We start from the raw sequence: 19,169 nt of genomic DNA, 5'->3' as shown, positions 1-19,169 counted from the left end.
TTTTAGGGTTGATAAAATAAATACCAATTAAGCATTGAAATCAATGTAGATGATATATAATATATATTGATGTCAGAAGCAGTATTAATACTGAAAGGTGATATTTATTCACACTTAAACGTGGATGTTCTGTTAAATCAGACTGTACTGTGGTAGATACCATGAGAGAAGCTCTCATCTTGGTTTCCAGTGCAAATCCATATTGAAGTGGAGATATATATTACCTCCCAATGTAATTGCCTTACCCTCACTTCTAAAATTGTTGGCAATCTGTCAAAATTTGGAACTATTATTATTATTTATTTAAGGCTGGATGAAATGCCTAGTGGTATTTTTCCCATTGCTATGTTCTGAGTTCAACTTTGCCTTTCATCCTTTCGGGGTCAATAAAATAAGTACCAGTTGAACATTGGGGTCAATGTAATTGACTCATCTCCTCCCCCAACATTGCTGCCTTGTGGCAAAATTTGAAACCATTATTATTATTATTATTGATGTTGAAGTATTCTGAACTATAGGTGTAGGAGTGGCTGTGTGGTAAGTAGCTCGCTTACCAACTACATGGTTCCGGGTTCAGTCCCACTGCGTGGCACCTTGGGCAAGTGTCTTCTACTATAGCCTCGGGCCAACCAAAGCCTCGTGAGTGGATTTGGTAGACGGAAACTGAAAGAAGCCCGTCGTATATATGTATATATATATATATATATATATATATATATATGTTTGTGTGTCTGTGTTTGTCCCCCCAATATCACTTGACAACCGATGCTGGTGTGTTTACGTCCCCGTAACTTAGCGGTTCGGCAAGAGACCAATAGAATAAGTACTAGGCTTCCAAAGAATAAGTCCTGGGGTCGATTTGCTCGACTAAAGGCGGTGCTCCAGCATGGCCACAGTCAAATGACTGAAACGAGTAAAAGAGTAAAGAGAGAGTATTAAGTTCTCTTAAATTAGTATTTTAACTAAAATTTGATCTCTTAATCTCTGTTCCTGAGCCATTATATTTATGTCTGTAAACACGTATTTTAAAATAAATTTGTACTCATTAACCAGCACCTCCTTCTCCACTCTCTCACTAAGTACTGTAATAAGGCGTTTATCTTGACAAATGCTAGGTTATTTCTTTAGATGGGATAACAGTTGTCCGATATCAATTTCAAAAATTAAGCAGTTTAATGGTTTTTGGGAATGGTTTATGCTTGAACCCCAGAAGGCAATGTTGATTGGAGGAAGATTTGAACTGACACCAGGGTAGACAGAGCAGCGAAACCCAGCTCTGTCATTTACATCTACATACATACACTTCTCTCTCTCTTTCTTGCTCTTTGTCTAATTTTTGCTACAATTCCATCTAAATTTAATACCTTCCCCACTCTTGCTAAATCTAATTAATTTGTCTGGAAGTTTCCAGACAGCAAAATTAATCCTGTTAATGACCCCTTCATTGGAACCTCTGTTGTTCCCTCTTAGGCAAGGCAAGAAGAGTCTTTAAGGCACCAGCAAGAGTTAAAGCAACTTCGAGCCAGTTTGGAGGCAGAATATGAAGAGAAGCTCAATGTTCAGAGGAAGTCTTTAATAGCAGAGAAACAGGTAGGTTAACAACTTTATACTGAACATTCGTTTTCTAAGACAAAGTAGGGATGAGTGACCTTTTTTGTTCCAAGTGTTTTGTTTTCAGTGAACCCATTGCTGCTGTTAGGGCTAACCCTTTGATATTCAGATTACTCTGTCAAATGTAATCCTTATTTATTCATATGGTTTTGAATCAGTCAGGCATTATCTGAAAGCTTTGAGTGTTCAATAGTGTGATTGATGTATAGGGTAGGTGTGAGAGGCTGGATCTGCCCAGTTTGAATACAAAACAGAATATCTGGGCCAGGCATGGCTGGTAGGGACCAGTCTGTTGACCCACTTCTTGCAAGTCACACCCTTTTCCATTTCTTTGCCATCATCAGGCCAATGAAAATTCCTGGTGATTTCCTTGACATGTGCTGTGTGCTTGTCAAAGAATTTCAAAAGGAAAATAAAAGTCAGTTAGATCCAGAGAATGTTCCCATACCTGTATGAGTATAAAGAACTGGTACAAATACTGTAAATATTTTTGTCTGATCTACTCTTGATACTATAAATTTTTTGTCTTCATACCTCTTAAGTTCTCCCTAATTCCTCCAGGTTTTCTCTCAACAAGGGATAGGGATCTGTGTAAAATACTCCAGACATACATAGTCAGCAGTTAGTTTGGGGGATAAATGTTTAATTAAATTTTGATTGGATTTATTGACTTATTGTATTAATTATACATCTGGGATTAGTTGTCAGTGTTAGGGTTAATTTTATGTTCAACTCAGATGGAAGGGTTAACCTTATGTTGAGACTAGATATTAGAGGTAACCTTGTGTCTGTTCCAGATGTTAAGATTAACTTCATGTGAACAAGTTATGAATTAAAACACTTGCAGTAGACTTGAAATCCAGGTCTGTTGGTGGTGCCAGGTCTTGTGTATATTGCTGTCTGAACTCTTGAGGTGTATGTTGGAGAGAGAAAGAGAAGCTGTATGTGTGTGTGTGTATATACATACATATATAGACACACACTGTAACAATTTTCTATATACATATCAGCAACCTTTTCACCTCTCTCCCCACCATTCTCTGCTGTCTTTACCTCTGTATGGTCTCTGTACTCCCTTCACACCTCTTTTCCACTTCTCCCCAAATTTGTTGGTCTCTCAGCATCTCCCAACGTTTACCACTCTCTCTCTCTCTCTCTCTCTCTCTCTCTCTATTCATCTATACACAGGTTATCTTCAACCAAGCCCTAGCCAAACTCACTACTGAGAAGGACCAGACAAACAAGGAACTCCAACAACAGATTGAAGAATTGACTGCAAATATAAATGGTAACTTTGGTTTTTATTGCACTGTTCACCCATTTCTCTGGGCTGTCTCCAACTGTGTTCATTCACTGTCAACATCATCATCATCATTTAACGTCTGCCTTCCATGCTAACATCTCTAATTTCAATTTAGAACTATGTGATATCAAACTGTTTCATTGTCCCCAATATATGTTGGGCCAGTTCTATGGGTTACAATACTACCTCATGTCACCTCTACTATTCTTTAAAGCTTCATAGTTATATTTCACTGATGTAATTAGCCCACTGATTTATGATCTCCCATATAATTGTTATTAAGTATTGACCCACATGCCTATTAAACTGTTGCTATATTCCAAACTTCAATGTGTCCCTATTCCATTTCCCCACTGATCTTCATTGCACCATTGGCCTATGTTGACCCACCACATCGGTGCCTTCATGCTATGTTGTAACTCCTTATGTACTAACCCAATACTTGAATGTAGCCCATTCTATTTTAATGATCCATTCCACCCCACCACCCCTCTTTTTTTAAAACCTTATTTCTTAGTCAGAGATAGAAAAGTAGCACCCATGCCCTTTTATCTTTTCAGTGCTTCCAAGACTGTTGGAAGGTAACAAAGGAAGTTATCTTCTAAGACAGGGGTTTTCAAACTGTGGTCCGCGGACCACAGGGGGTCCGCAAGGACAAGACAGGGGTCCGTGGACAGCAAATACTTTTTATGGGCAATTTGATTTTATATATGTTTTTTAATCGAAATCTTTTAATTGACAATAAACCTATTTTGTTAAATACTGTTAAATAAATAAATGTAAAAATATGTTATTTTAAGCAAATATTTATGTATAAATTTCATAAACGTTTATAAGGTAAAGCCTGAAATATAAAGGGGTCCGCAAGTCAAAAAGTTTGAAAACCCCTGTTCTAAGAGTCCTAGCTTGCAACAGTGTGAACTTTGCTAAGAGAACCCAAGGACCGGACAATGGATTAAGTCTACCACTTTAGTGATATGTTGCTCTGTAACTTAGGTTAGAACAATAAGATGGGTTAACATAAGTGCCAATTATATTACTGTATATCAACCCTTTAATATTCAGATTATTTTATTAAATGTAATGTTTATATATTCACATTGTTTTGAATTTATCTTGTAGCCTTGAGATTGCAATTATGCGACTATATTTTTTTCGATGAACATTGTAAATAGGGGTGAGAGTTTGGATCTGGCTAGTTTGAACATAAAACAGGAAGAATATTTTGGCCAGATATAGCTGGTTTAAATGCTAAAGGGTGAAATATGTTGCCATATTACTGTATAGTAACACTAGTTTTCTCTTCACTCACAGTTGTGTAGAAACCCACTGTGTTGTTATTATCTGCTTATCCTTATGTTAATCTACTACACCTTATCTTTTTTTCACAGCAAAATCTTTTCTGTTCTAAATCATACCTTGTAATCCACTGCACTACATTGACCCTTTAGCATTCAGATTATTCGGTCAAATGTAAGGATTATATATTCACATTGCTTTGACTTTATCCTACATTATCTTGGAGTTTTGAGATTTCGATGTGATTGTTTATTTTTGGAATGACATTGTATGTAAGGTGTGAGAGGCCAGATCTGGATGGTTTTAACATAAAATAGGTAGAATATTTGGGCTGGTTATGTCTAGTTTAACCCTTCTACTGCAGGAATCAGATATATCCACTCAAAATTTCATTGACCTTTACTGTGGAAAGCAGTTTTAGATAGCAGTCTTATCTTTGTTGAGGAATGCCATGTCTGAAACTTTTTTCTTTTTACTGATATGTCAATTGTATTGAGACAAAGGGACTTGCAGAAAATACCATTTCTAATTTTTGGTAGATATTTCACATCATTATTAGAATAACCATGAAATTTGATTTCACAGTTACAGAGTTAACTCTTTTACCATGATAATGTTGCCCTTATGGTAGCATTTTACACTGTAGTGACCTACTACTCACCCATAACCAAGTAATGAGTAGATACTGCCTGATATTGCAATTCCACTTGTTCATTACTGCAATGTACTTCTCAGCAATATCTGGTACTCTCCTTCCCTCAACCTGCTACTGCTCTGAATAAACCACTACTCTGTGACACTATTTTGATTATTTTTTCAGATCTCAAACAGGAGGAGGAAGTGTCCAAACAAAACAATGAGGAAATCATTAAAGAACTCGCAGAAAAATTAGAGGAGAAGACGTAAGGCCGTCAATCTTTAAACTACACACATATTTACATATATATCATAAACAAACAGTTGATGTATGTGTCTGTGTGTGTATGTATATCGTTTGTAGAAATACTTAAATCTGGAGGAGAAACGCACTCTGAGATGTAGAGCAATTAATATTATAATGGGGTAGGCCGGTTTATGGAGTTCGCCTGAGACCTTTAAAGAGGTCTCAGGCTAGCAGTGTTTAGAGTCTGAAGATATGCTGTAAGGCTTAAACCCCTTATGATTGAGAAAGCCAGGGTAATGCTATAAACTGGCCTACTCTCCTATAATATATATATATATATATATATATATATATATATATATATACACACAGATAAATTAAATAGAGAGATATTATTGACAATCCAATAATTTATTTATATTATAATGTTACATGATATACTATGAATATAATATAACCAACAATTATTTAAAAAAAACATAAAAGGCCAACAAATTGTTTCGACTTATATACATTTTCTGATATACATGCACAATAACAGTTCCCTTATATAAAAGTCGGTGGAGGCGCAATGGCCCAGTGGTTAGGGCAACAGACTCGCGGTTTTGATTCCCAGACCGAGCGTTGTGAGTGTTTATTGAGCGAAAACACCTAAAGCTCCACAAGGCTCAGGCATGGGATGGTGGCAAACCCTGCTGTACTCCTTCACCACAATTTTCTCTCACTCTTACTTCCTGTTTCTGTTGTGCCTGTAATTCAAAGGGTCACACTGTGTCACGCTAAATATCCGCGAAAACTATGTTAAGGGTACACGTGTCTGTGGAGTGCTCAGCCACTTGCACGTTAATTTCACGAGCAGGCTGTTCCGTTGATCGGATCAACTGGAACCCTCGACGTCGTAAGCGACGGAGTGCCAACAACAATGTATATAAGTCACTTTAGGGTTATGGTTTAAAGATAGACAAAATTCCGTGTGAAAAGACGTTTGGATTGTAAAAATTAATTCAAATGTCTATGTATTATGAGTGTGAGCATTAACTATTCAATCATACATCAATTACAATTAAAAAACAACAGAAACACTCTAACAGACAATACAACCAAGTAAGTGCAATCCACAACCATTGAAATCCACTTCATTACATCTCAAACATATACCAATTGAAACCCTTTCGTGTCCAAGATAGTCCCTCGTCACCACAACATACAACAATAAGATAGGTGTGTATATATATATGTATATAATTATCTAAGTCTTCCCCTATGTATAAATGCAACAAAAAATATATAAATAGTTACATCTTCAATACAACAACTCTCTTCTATTTATTTAAATTAATTGATATAAAAAAAAAATTATTGTTTAAATTAACTAATAATAATCTTCCATATTTATTGTTTTCTCGGAGGGATAATTCCATAGTAGAATATGTAAAGAAACCTAATAAAAATTTTCCTCGTTTACTTAATTTATAGTAGGGAGAATTTCGTAATAAACATTAATATAAACTTAAGGTTGAAAATGCAATAACCAAAGTACTCTGTCGATATACATTTAGACTGGTGAGATGGAGAGATGAATATATCCTCAAACTGGAAACTTGGCTTGAATGGTTGCAACAGAGTGAACTCTGCTAAAAGCACCCAAGGTGTTAAAGAAGGCAGTAGATTAAGTCTACCACCCATTGTTGAAAAAATGAGGGAGTACCCAAAACATACATAGCATATAATTTATTAAAGCTGAATGTTTATCTCTGTTTTTTCTTGAAGATCACAATAGCTTGAAGGTCAAGTCATGTGTTAAACACTCAGTTTAAATACACACACACACACACATATATGTATATTATACACTGCTGTCTACTTTCCATTCTCTTACTCTACCTGTCCTTTTCTCTCTCTTAGTCTGTTTCATAGCTTCCCCCCCCCTGTCTCTCCAACAGTCTTTCTCCATCCTCTGTAGATGTAGAGTGAGGCCAATGCAGTGAAGCTTTCTATTTATTCACAGTACCAACATTTTTCGTAGAATAAACCCTGGTAGTCAGGATTCATGTAGCCTAATGCAAGTCTTGATTGAGAAAACCCTTCATCAAAGGCTGAAATGCCTTTGATTAAGGGTCATCATATCTTTTCCCTTTTTTTTTTTAAATGGTTGAGTCGAAAGAGGAAGAACAACACCTATGATCCTTTCTCAGAGCTGCCATGAATGATGAGAGGAAAGGAGAAAGCTTGGGACCCGAGATCTCATCTCAATACTTGCCACAAAACTCTGCTAAAGGCACTCAAGACAAGTGGTCGTCTTATTTTAGACTCCAGGGTGTAATCTGAGGAAGGTTTACTTGCTATTTCTAGCAGGTTGTGTGAGCTCTTGCTCAGTACTGACCATGCTATCTTTTAGTCAGATGCAGTATGTCCTTCTTGTTATTTATACAGTCGGGCATGATTTGTTTGCTATTTCTAGTAAGTTTACTGACTACATAAATGATGGTTTCATCATCATCATCGTTTAACGTCCGCTTTCCATGCTAGCATGGGTTGGACGATTTGACTGAGGACTGGTGAAACCGGATGGCAACACCAGGCTCCAATCCAATTTGGCAGAGTTTCTACAGCTGGATGCCCTTCCTAACGCCAACCACTCAGAGAGTGTAGTGGGTGCTTTTACGTGTCACCCGCACGAAAACGGCCACGCTCGAAATGGTGTCTTTTATGTGCCACCCGCACAAGAGCCAGTCCAGGGGCACTGGCAACGATCTCGCTCGTAAACCCTACAAAGGCCAGTCAGAATTTTAGTGTGGATATTTGGGGCTGTGTTTGTACAACCATTAGTTGTGGACACAATGACAGTTCTAGAAAATATTTCAGTGGAAAAATAGATGTGTGTTTGCCTAGCTATATTGTCAGTAGTGCCAGCCACTCAGCACTTTCCCCTCTATTTAGTCATCAGCATTATACAAAACCAGTAGAGCAGACATCAGAATGCTTTTTAGTATTTACTTTTTGAGTTCAAATCCTAGCGGTTAACTTTGCTTTAATTCTTCATCATTGTTGCAGGGTTAGTAAAGCATCAGTCAAATACTGGAGGGGGATTTCATCGGCTTTGTCCCTCCTCCAAAATGTATAGCTTTGTACCAATGTTAGAAATCCTTGTTGTTATTATCTCTTCAGAAGCAATGAAGACAGACTGGAAAATGAACTAAAATCAGCCATTGCTAAGGTGGCTGCCACAGAAAGCAGTAATAGGAGGGTTTCATCTGAGGAGAACGCTGATGAAGGGTCAGTCCTTCTTTCTCTTACTCCTACTGTCACCGCCACCACCACCACCACCATCACCATCATTATCATCACCTTTATGCCAATGAGGGAACCTCTATGCAGTCATTCAGTATACTAGAAATAGCTACTAAATCTCACTGCTATCTCTAAAAAAAAGGCAGAAAGCAATGTAGTTGTAGGTAACCAAATAGGATGGTCATTACCGGAACACGTTTGATTGTAAGTGTACGTGTATAGGGCTGACCTGTTGTTAAACAACAATACTGGTACTACAAAAAAAAAAAAAAATATTTAACAAAATGAGACCCTGCAGATCTTGTCCCTGTCGGTCATCCATAACTGTTTTTGCTCAAGTGAAACTTTTTAGTCTTTGAAGAAATTTGAAGGAACAAGCTTCATCTCTTGCTGCGTGGAGTGCTTCGGTGTGTTATTTTGACAAGTTACCATGGTAACAGAGATCAACCAGTGACTCTGTTATTAGTTTCCATAGTAACTGTGATTTGTCAATTATGCTCATATGTGCTCTCTCTCTCTCTCTCTCTATATATATATATATATATATATATATATATATATATATATATATATATATATATATATATATATGAGAGAGATAGATAGATATGGGTATGTGTCCATAAATCTCTTCTTTGGTCTTGTGCACATATCATGAGATGTTTGAGTCCTGATAAGAATGTGTATCTACCATAGAGATGATGCTTATAGTCCAGGTTTCAGCTCCATAGAGAAGAATGCGAGCATTGTGAACTTGCAACTATTTAACTGCCAGCTGTTTACGAAGGGTAAGCTTTGCTAGTCATTGCTATCATGCTGAACACTGGGTCATATCAGATGTTACTTCTGCAGCCTAAAGGAGAACAAAGACTATTCAACACATTGATGTTATTTGCAACACACAGAACCTGAAATTGAGGACCTACCAGAGCTAATCAAGGATAGAGCTTTCTGGTACAGTCAAATGGCTTCGTTGCAGCTGTTTGAAGAGAGCTATGTAGGCTTTCAGTACACTATTCACTATCATGTCATCAAAATCATCATTGTCATCATCATGCTTCAGTCAATGATTTCTGTATGGAGAGACATGTATATTGGAGTGGGCATATGTAAAACGAAGGGAGATGTGTGAGGCATGAGGAAGCTAGTGGGGTTGTAGTTAGATCCACAATGTCCTGCATGGCCAGTATTGCTCTTGAGAAGGATAACAGAACAATGATTGGTAAATTGTAGAGGGAAGCAGAGGGGGTGTCACATGGATATGGCAAAGGTATGTCAAGGAAAATAAAAAGAAAGAAAACGTCTAGTGACATAAAATAGTCACTGCATGGTGAGGAGGGTCACACCTGCTGTTGGTTGTTAAGCAGAGGAAAGAGTTGTGGGTATACTAAGGGGTGGAATGAAAGAATCCAGACATTCTCAGAAAGCATCAATGTTTATTGGCAATATAAGAGGGAGTAATGATGATCAAATCAGTGATCTGCAGGTGACAACCAAGGAAGAAGACTCCCCACAAACTCTGTGTGTGTGTGTGCATGGGTTGGGTGGAATTTCGTTGAAGCAGACTTTTCTACAGCCAGATACCCCATCTGTCACCAACACTCGCCTGTTTCCAAGCAAGGTAATATTTCTCCTGGCCAGACATGTCTTCCATGGAGGACTGGAGACAATGTTGCTTGTCTGATAGTGATGTTTCTTTACAATCGTCACAGATCAAAGCAAGTTAACACACACATATACACAATGGGCTTCTTTCAGTTTTTATCTACCAGATCTACTCACAAGCTTTAGTCAGCTCAAGGTTATAGTGGAAGACACTTCCCCAAGATGCTATGTAGTGGACGGAACCTGAGACAACACAGGCAGTAAGCTTCTTACCCACACAGCCATGCCTGTGCACATATATACATAGGTGTGTAGTAACGCCGTGCGCATGCGTAGTCTCACGCATGCATGGAATTCAACAACCAAGCTTTCCCGCTTCATTCTGTCTCTTTCTTGCTGGCCAGCGATTGAGCAAGGACGTGTTTAGCTGTCTCTCTCCACCTTTCGAACTTACGCTAGACAGCTCACTCACATCTACATACCAACGTCCCAACAATCATGCTCACACCCACAGAAGCTGTAACAACAAACAAGAGCTAAAGATGTATATATTAACCACCTTAATAAATGTTGTTTAAGTTGATAGTTTGGAGTTCAGCGTTCCGTTAATTCTTAATTTTATATAGGAAAGTCAGGTATACATCTAATGATGTATAACCCACTTTCCTATAAAGTGGTGACCCCGACGTGATTTGAACACGCAGCCCGCTGAGCTACAATAACCCACTTTCCTATAAAGTGGTGACCCCGACGTGATTCGAACACGCAGCCCGCTGAGCTACAATAACCCACTTTCCTATAGGTGTATATGAATTTAGGTGCAGGATGGCTGGATAGTTAAAATGTTTAGCGTGCAACTGTGACCTTAGGTGCAACCACACTGCACAGTACCTGAGCAGATATTTTCTATTGTTGCCCTCAAGCTGACCATGCGTTATGAATAAAATTTGCAGATGGAAACTGCAAGGAAGGCTATCTTATGTGTATGTGTGTGTGTGTGTGTATATATGCACGTGTAAAAGTTGTCATTCTTGTTGAACATTTTGTTCTGTCACTTTGCACTCTAAAAGTAGTGAAGTTTAAAAAAAAAAACTCTGTTACCTGTAAAATAGGAGAGAGATTTTGACCGTAAAAATACTAGCTGCATAAGTAACTTTGCCAACATAGGTACATACTTATTTAGGCAGTATTTTATACTGATCAGGTGAACACAGTATGTTAGTTATTTAGGTTTGTAAAATAGGAAACAATGACCCGTGTAGCTGAATAGATGACCTGTATCTTAATCCATAATGCAGTGGGATAACATAATTTTATTGTGTTAACATAAGACTTGTACAGTATTGCAGTGAAAAAACATCACTGATGTGAAAACTGCTCTCCTAAACAGCTCTGTCCCTATATTAAATACCCGTCAGACTTGGGGATTGAGGGTGTAGCAATGATGTTAAAAGAAGTAAACCTTCTGAGTTTAATCCTTTATATAAAAGAATAGAAACAACAAAATGAACCGACTAAAATGTATTCATACAAACCACACCATTGTTTTCACATCCACTTTTCCATGTTAACATGGGTTGGATGGAAACATTGCATGATGCTGACAACCATCACATGATGTTTGAGATTAGGAGACCCTAGTAGTTATTTTTTTTAAATTTGGCATTTATTCTACCAGTCTCTTTTAGTAAACTGCTAAGTTACAGGGACATAAACAAACAGATATTGTTTGTCAAGTAGTGGCAGGGGACAGACAGAACAACAAACACACACGCATACATATTTATATATACATACACAATAAGTTTCTTTCAGATTTTGTCTACCAAATCCACTCACAAGGCTTTGGATTGACTGGGTCTACAGCAGAAGACACTTGACCAAGGTGCCCTGCAGTGAGACTGAACTTAAAATCATGTGGTTGGGAAGCAAACTTCTAACCACACAACCACCGTATAGAGACAGAAAGGTTGAGCAGGAAGTGGTTTATGTTGTTTTAGTTTTAACTCCATTCAGAACTATAGATGTGTGTGCATGTGGTTTATATCTAGTTGAACACCTCTACAGTGTAGCTTAGCACTACCACTACTTTCATCATCACCACTGCCATCATAATATCACCATCACTCACCATTCCACTATACTTGTTCTGTTGTTCATATTGTAGATATGAAGAAGAATCTGTTGATAAACTGAAAGCTTTGAAGAAGGTAAGCCATATTTTCCCCTCTCTTTCTCGACATACTCCAAATTACACTACACTCACTCTCCTTGGCCAATCTTCTTTCTCATCACTCCTTCATATTTTTTTTCACCTTTACTCTATATTTCAGACAATCCGAAGTAAAGATGAAAGAATAGAAAAACTGCAGTCAAAAGTGGTAAGTAGTATAGTAATAGTTTCCCCATATAGGCACAAGGGTTGAAATTTTGGGAGATAAGATTAGCCGATTGTATCAACCTTGGAGAGATGACCATAGCAGGATTTGAACTCAGAAAGAGCCAGAAGAAATACTACAAGATATTATTATGTTTGGGAGGGAGTGTATTTGGTCATATTGATTGGAACTTAATTTTCCAACGACAGAAGGATGGCGAGTGAAGTTGATTTTAGCCAGATTTGAACTTGGAATGTAAAGGGGTGAAAAATAAATACAAAAACCACTTCCATCCATTGACTGTTTAATAATGATGACAATGATATTAATGATCATCTATTAACATCTGTTTTCCATGCTGGCATGGGTTGGATGGTTTGAAAGGAGCTGGCAAACCCGAGCACTGCATCAGGCTCCAATGTCTGCTTCAGCACAATTTCTATGGCTGGATGCTCTTCCTAATGTCATTCATGCTGACAATAAATAACCAGCAACTAGTTGAACGATCAGTGCTACTACAGAATGCAGTAGTAGCACTGTAAAGTCGACAGATGTTTTGTTAGTTCAAAGTACCGAGTTCAAATTTCCTGATGAAGAAAACCATTTTGTTTTGATCAAAGAATCCTACTTCCATAGATATCAGAGGTTGCTATCTATTTAATCTTGTTCTTGGGGTTTTGAGTTCAAATCCTGCTAAAGGTAACTTTATCTTTCATGTGTGTGTGTGTGTGTGTGTGTGCAGCCTGTAATATACAGTCAGCTATAGTTAGTTGCCCCATGCAAAAAAAAACAAACTCTGGATCTCAATATTAGAAACTCCTCAGTCCATCTTCTCCGCCAACCGTTCCTGGCTGGATTCTCAATCTTGGTGTACTCCTAGGTCTCCTACCATATGGCTTGAAGCCTGCTGCAACATTCTTATATCTCCATAGTATCAGAGCTCAAGTAGTAGCTCAATCTGGAGAGACTTCCTGATCTCTGAGCTATGCACCCTGTCTAGTAATGTTATTCCAGAGATCCTTCAGAGGAACCCTATTTCAACTGGTGGTATTCATGATCATATTCTTTCAATTATTACCCATCATTCATCACATGGGAACCAAATTGAAGATACTAAGTTTGGCTTTTTTACCAACCTCTTCTCTTCTCACAACTGAATGCTGGAGCTGTTGCATTACTGCAATTCTCACATACAATCCAGCCCCTTGTTAATTAATCATCAACATGACCCCATGTTACTTAAACTTCTGGACCTGTGTCAATGATGTTCCACTAACATGCAGGGAGCCTTGGGAAGACTTTATTGAGAGGACCAATGTCTGTCATTGCAACACTAATTCTCATCCTTGCTTTGCAGCACTCAGCAGCAAACCAACAACAATCATTTTTAATCCTTGTGGAAGGTCACTAATTTGCAGGGGACATTATTGACCCTAGTTTTTGACTTAATTTATTGGCCTTGGAAGGATGAATGACAAAGTTGACTGAATTTAGACCATAAAGAGAGAAAGGTCACAACTTCTATCTCACAATCCATCGGCCTTAATAATGATCTGCAACTGTCAGTCTAATTCACTGTTAATTATGATGTTCTTGTCTTTCTTCCAGATGGAGTTATCCATGAGTGCCAGTGTTTTTGACCAAGATAAAGTTTCCATCACAAGGTCAGTTACTCATTTTCCTATTTCACCCCTGTTGGAGCCCATATTATCTCTCAACAATATCCCTTCCCCACTCATGTTTTAGCCCACTTTATCATGACAGTTTCCTAGCCCCCATGTTATTGTCTACTTTACAAGTGTCTCCTTCTCCATTTCATATTTCAGTCTTCACAATACTGTGGTCCACTTTACCACAACAGTTCCCTCTCCCCATCTCCATGTAGTCCACTTCATCCTCTGATTCATCTTCTCTGTCTCTGTGTAGTTTCCAGTCTGGAGACCTGGTGCTGCTCTGTCTGGATGAGGAACATGGACATTATGTAGTATTTACTGTAGGGAACACTTTACATTTCCTACACACAGACTGTCTTGACAACCTAGGGTTGCGATCACGTAAGTTCAGATCTTCTTCATACCTTGTTATAAAATAATCTTGTAAACTGATATCTCATCTCCTCTTCTCCCTCTCTCTTTCTGTTAGGTATGAGTACACCCCGTGAACCCTGGGTGTTGGGAATTATCACAGACAAGGAATACTGCATTGCTAAAAAAGTAAGTTCCTAATCATTCTTCTCCCTCTTCTCCATGGTTTTATCTACAAAACATAATCTTACATGTTTTTGTTCCTGCATTCTATTTTCAGTACCAGAATCGGTATCGTGTACCAATGGGCACCAAATTTTACCGTGTACGAGCTAAACCCTGGCCAAAGGACCCACGGCTGACCAGAGAAAATAGTGGACAAGTTCCGTCAGTGCTTGGCTCTGTGGGCAGCAGTCCTCCCGCTTCATTAAGCAGCACCACCACTACCACCACCAGTGGCAGCACAGCCTCCTGAAAGAAACTGCTTTGTCTTTTCCTTGCTGAGGATGAGACTAATCCTTTCCAAGAGATTCCATGAAAACAATGCAGCAGGTTCCTCATGCTAGGGGTACCTTTTATTTTGTGGTTGCTCTACCACTGCCTCTTCTTGTCTATCTTTCTTTCTCTCTCTCTCTCTCTCTCACACACACACCTGCTGCAATGTAGTGTTGCCTGTTATCCGCTGGTCAGTGACTTGTGCAGTGGTTATTTTAATTGTTGTACAGATTTACATATAGTTATTCTTAAGCTGAAAATAATAAATAAAATCAATACAATACACTTTGACATGTTTGTTTAGTTTTATATCTGAAATGAAACGATGTAACTGAACAGTGTAGTAAATTCATTAAACTTGTGTTAATCATAAAACCAAAACTGGGGGCTCTTTTTGATTCAGGTGAGAATTTTGTAAAGACGGCTTCGGATCTGTTGCATCTCTTGCTGGGTCTACAATGGAAAATAAAAACTAAAGGTTTTCAAAGGGAAGAAATAATGAAGGTAATTCCCCTGTCACCCACCTCCATGTGTGCAATAGTCCTTGGATGTATTAGTTAGATATACAGTAAACAAGTCCAGGATGTGGTACTATACTATAAGCCACATTGTTTATAGCATAGTAGTGTGTATCTTAGCAAGTGACTTGAGCTTGTTCCAGTTTTCCTGACTGAACAAAAATTCCACTCCATCCTTAACATTTGAATAGCTATTTTTGTCATTTAACATCTGTTTGTTGATGATGATAGTAGGAAGTACATTCACTCTGTTGTAAAACCAACTGTTCTAACAAAAACTATCCTACCTATAGGAAAATGGATGTAATAGAATAAGTGTTGTTTGGGTTTGTATTGTTAGCACAAGGTGGGAGATGGTGTTATTTTATTATTTTAGTTCTTAGGACAGCTGAATGTCAAACTGAAAGCATTTTAGCTAACTATCCTATTTTGAATGAGTGGCTCTATTCTCTCAAGAGACAATAAAACTAATTATCAGTACTTTGAGTTCAACTCAATTACATATTGATAGCTCTATGTTAATGTAGGAACCTTTGTAATTATTTAAAAGATGTCTCCCAAAAAAGACTTGACTGATTGGCATGAAGTCACTTACCCAACACAAAATACCTGTTGACTAGAATTTGAAGTGCCACCTCACTCTGATACTTTTACTAATACTACAGTGAGATTCCTTGTTTTTTCTACATTTGTTCAAGAGCATGAACAGTATTGATCTCATAGGTCTTGGAGAACTAGCAAAGGCCATGGGCAGAGTCCATGGCTCCAGACCAAACCAAATTTAAAAAGAGAGGAAGAAAGTATGTGTTGAGTGACATACAATGTGATTAATGGTTGGTGTGTTCATACTAAATTGTTTGTGTCTTTTAAGTTTTGTCTCTGTCAGGATTAACATTGTATTTCTGCTCTCCAAGTTCCTTAAAATACCAATAATATTCTGTTGGTCAACCCCAGTCCAAAGCATTGCAACAAAGATTTATCTGTATCTCTTGTAAAGAAAAAAAAAAAGAGTTACTACTTACAGCGTCAAAAAGAAATTTTTTCTGCAGTTCAGTCATTTCAGTTTTCAGGATATTTCTGACTTCAACCTGGAGAAGCAACACATTAAATGTTTATTCAAAATGCATTTGTTTCAGTTTTTATTGTCTTCTTTACTTTCAAATTATATATATACTAAAGGAAAAATTCTTTGTAGTTGTATTACTAATTAATCTATAGTTTAATATATAATTAGGGTGAAAACAGAATTAATGTGTGTGATTAAATTGTATATTTTATGTAGAATGTTATATAAGACATCCATAGAAACCATATGAGAATTTATTCCTGTTCTATGTAAAAACCATGTCTAGTTTTGGCACATTTTTTTTTTCTGCAAGTCACTTAACAATTAAGTATAACAGGAAATGTTTATAAGTACAATATTATTCTAGACCAAGACTGAAGAGATTTAAGCATAAATATATTTTCATATGGACTTGTTTGTTTGCCATATTATATAGAAACAAGGCTGGCTGTACAAAACCTTTAAGCATGGTTTTTCTGTTAGGTAGGATTACATGTATATTTTAAACATGCCTGTAATACATATTAGCCTTAAATATATGTGTTGATATGTATCAAACTTATGTTTACAAACAAAGGATCTATGTACTGGCAGTAAGCCAGAACTCTTCAAATGAAGCTTCCAGGTTTACACTCTCTTGTCACTCACTATCAAAAATGTAGTGAACCAGAAACTTGACACCAACAATAGTTTTGTTCACCAATTCTGATAAAATAGGGAAAAAAATCACACCCAGCCATCTTAAAGGAAGACTCATTAAATAATGTAGTCCCACTTGTGTAACAAAAATGAGTCGCTGGTTATGACTGGAGCACTTTTGATCAGAGATCAGCTTTAGCAGGACTTAGCTGAGACTACGAAAGCTACTTCCTATGTCTACTCACATATATACCTCAGCTAAAAAAGGAACTCTTATACAATCAGGAAATCTGTTAGATCTTCCTTGAATCATATCCTACAGCTTTATTAAATAAAAAGAAGAGAAGTATTTCTGGAAAAGACAAAAGATGATCACTTAATTCTTGAAGCTAACCCAAGGTTTATCATTCTTACATCTATTTTTTATGCATGCATGCTTCTTCTCCAGTATAGTGTCATGCCATTTGTCATAATCAATTATCATTATCATCTTTGTGAGGTTCAAGCCACACTTAAAAAAAGCAAAAGCATTCTAGAGCCAGTACCATTCTAATAAGTACTAGAGCTAGTCAGCTGCTAAGTTCTAGTTAACCAGACCAACAATTGTCAAACTGCCAGCAGCAAGTAGAAAGTCAACCAATCAAACTAATATATCACTAAGTCACTGAACAATAACAAGTTAGTGAGTTAGTTTTCACAACTACCATTCAACTGTAGATACACTGACTTCTCAACAACCTCGACAACACTGTCTTAAATTAGCAATCTAAAATACTCAGGATTCGACAGAATAAAGTCTGTATTATGATATTTTCTTAGCATTTTCTATTCAAGTAACTTGTAGCTAAATATACTGGGCAATACAAAAGTTTGAAAATCTGCTTCGTTTGTATTGGATTGGTGCATATTTATTGTGGCTTTTTTTTTAACAAATTTTATTCAACAGAAACAATAACAACATGTAACAAAACATCTTTAAATGATTGTTCCGGAGCATAGTCACCATCTCCTTCAATTATTGCTTCTCATTTGCTTCGTAGACGGTCAGACTGTCATTTAAAGATGTTTTTGTTAAATATTGTTATTGTTTTTGTTGAAAAAAGCCGCAATAATTATGCACCAACCCAATAAATGCATGCATTAACATTTTTGTTAATGTATTTTTGCTTAAATGGATAACCTAACAAAGGTGAAACTCAGAGTAGACTCAACTTTGATGTAATAAATAAATAAACATATACAGTGAAGTCATAAGAATTTATAAATTTTTAAGAATGTGAAATAATTCTTTTGGAACAGTGGATCTCAAAGCCCATAAAACTGTAAATACCAGCATGTAAATGTTTATAGCTTTATGTGCTTCAAGATCCATTGTTCCAAACCGAGTTACACATACATTTATATACAAATATATATGTATAGATATATATCAAAACACATATATACACACAAATATTAATAGCTAGCAGGGGCACAGTATTTTGTTTTGCAACCATAGTAAACTATCAAATATAATAAAGGTTTACAAGTCAACATTGTGCCTTACTTTAGTGTTAGTAGTGCAATGTTCTCATTTTTAAGTGTATCTCTACACATTTTCAATAGAATTCAGAGCCAACACCAAAAGTTATGTTTCATATCTGAATACATTTATGTAAACAATGTGATCGAAGAAAGGAAAATAGGTAACGTGTGTGTAAAGCATATTTCAAGAGTTATTGAAATATGCATATACACCCATTATTGTTTCTGTCTTTGATTGCATTCTTTACATAAAAGTTATGGCATTTTGTATGCAGATAGTCATAACTTTCAGTGCTAGCTCTGAATTTTATAGAAAATCTGTTTAGTTAGATCTAAAAATAACACTCATATATTTATAGGTGTATATATATATAGATGTGTACCTTACTTTCCGAGCGTTAAACTAATACATCTGTTTGTTGTTTACACACCCAACTTCGTCGCCTCTTGCAATTTGTGGCACTTGGTGAAGAATGGAGTTTGATTTGGCAACCCTCATTTGCACCTCCTGCCGCGAGGTAGGTTCATCTAGG

At 37.0% G+C, this 19,169-nt stretch overlaps 2 protein-coding genes across 7 annotated transcripts in view; one reads left to right on the top strand and one right to left on the bottom strand.

The window, feature by feature from the left end:
* LOC106874584 (RB1-inducible coiled-coil protein 1) overlaps window positions 1-15,180 on the top strand; it is a 122,742-nt gene extending 107,562 nt beyond the window's left edge. Inside the window, exons 17-26 of one of the 3 annotated variants that reach the window (XM_014922371.3) lie at window positions 1,471-1,590; window positions 2,800-2,899; window positions 5,034-5,115; window positions 8,268-8,372; window positions 12,160-12,202; window positions 12,326-12,373; window positions 13,979-14,034; window positions 14,297-14,424; window positions 14,513-14,583; window positions 14,675-15,180. In XM_014922371.3, the coding sequence (XP_014777857.1) occupies window positions 1,471-1,590; window positions 2,800-2,899; window positions 5,034-5,115; window positions 8,268-8,372; window positions 12,160-12,202; window positions 12,326-12,373; window positions 13,979-14,034; window positions 14,297-14,424; window positions 14,513-14,583; window positions 14,675-14,869 (948 nt within the window). In that variant the 3' untranslated portion in view covers window positions 14,870-15,180. Of the gene's footprint in view, window positions 1-1,470; window positions 1,591-2,799; window positions 2,900-5,033; window positions 5,116-8,264; window positions 8,373-12,159; window positions 12,203-12,325; window positions 12,374-13,978; window positions 14,035-14,296; window positions 14,425-14,512; window positions 14,584-14,674 lie in introns of all 3 variants that reach the window. The other 2 variants (XM_014922370.2, XM_014922372.3) reach the window with 2 other exon arrangements.
* LOC106874583 (uncharacterized) overlaps window positions 15,176-19,169 on the bottom strand; it is a 236,416-nt gene continuing 232,422 nt past the window's right edge. For all 4 annotated transcript variants that reach the window (XM_052970258.2, XM_052970259.2, XM_089356823.1 and 1 more), the window contains 2 exons: window positions 16,430-16,495; window positions 15,176-15,342 (listed from right to left, as the gene is read on the bottom strand). In XM_052970258.2, coding sequence (XP_052826218.1) covers window positions 15,289-15,342; window positions 16,430-16,495 — 120 coding nt within the window. In that variant the 3' untranslated portion in view covers window positions 15,176-15,288. The remainder of the gene's footprint in view (window positions 15,343-16,429; window positions 16,496-19,169) is intronic.

This window comes from Octopus bimaculoides, chromosome 8, assembly GCF_046866305.1.
Source record: "Octopus bimaculoides isolate indiv1 chromosome 8, ASM4686630v1, whole genome shotgun sequence".
In the NCBI taxonomy this organism is placed as follows: Eukaryota; Metazoa; Mollusca; class Cephalopoda; order Octopoda; family Octopodidae; genus Octopus; species Octopus bimaculoides.
The sequence above is the reverse complement of the archived record's forward strand: the minus strand, read 5'-3'. Positions and strand labels throughout refer to the sequence as shown.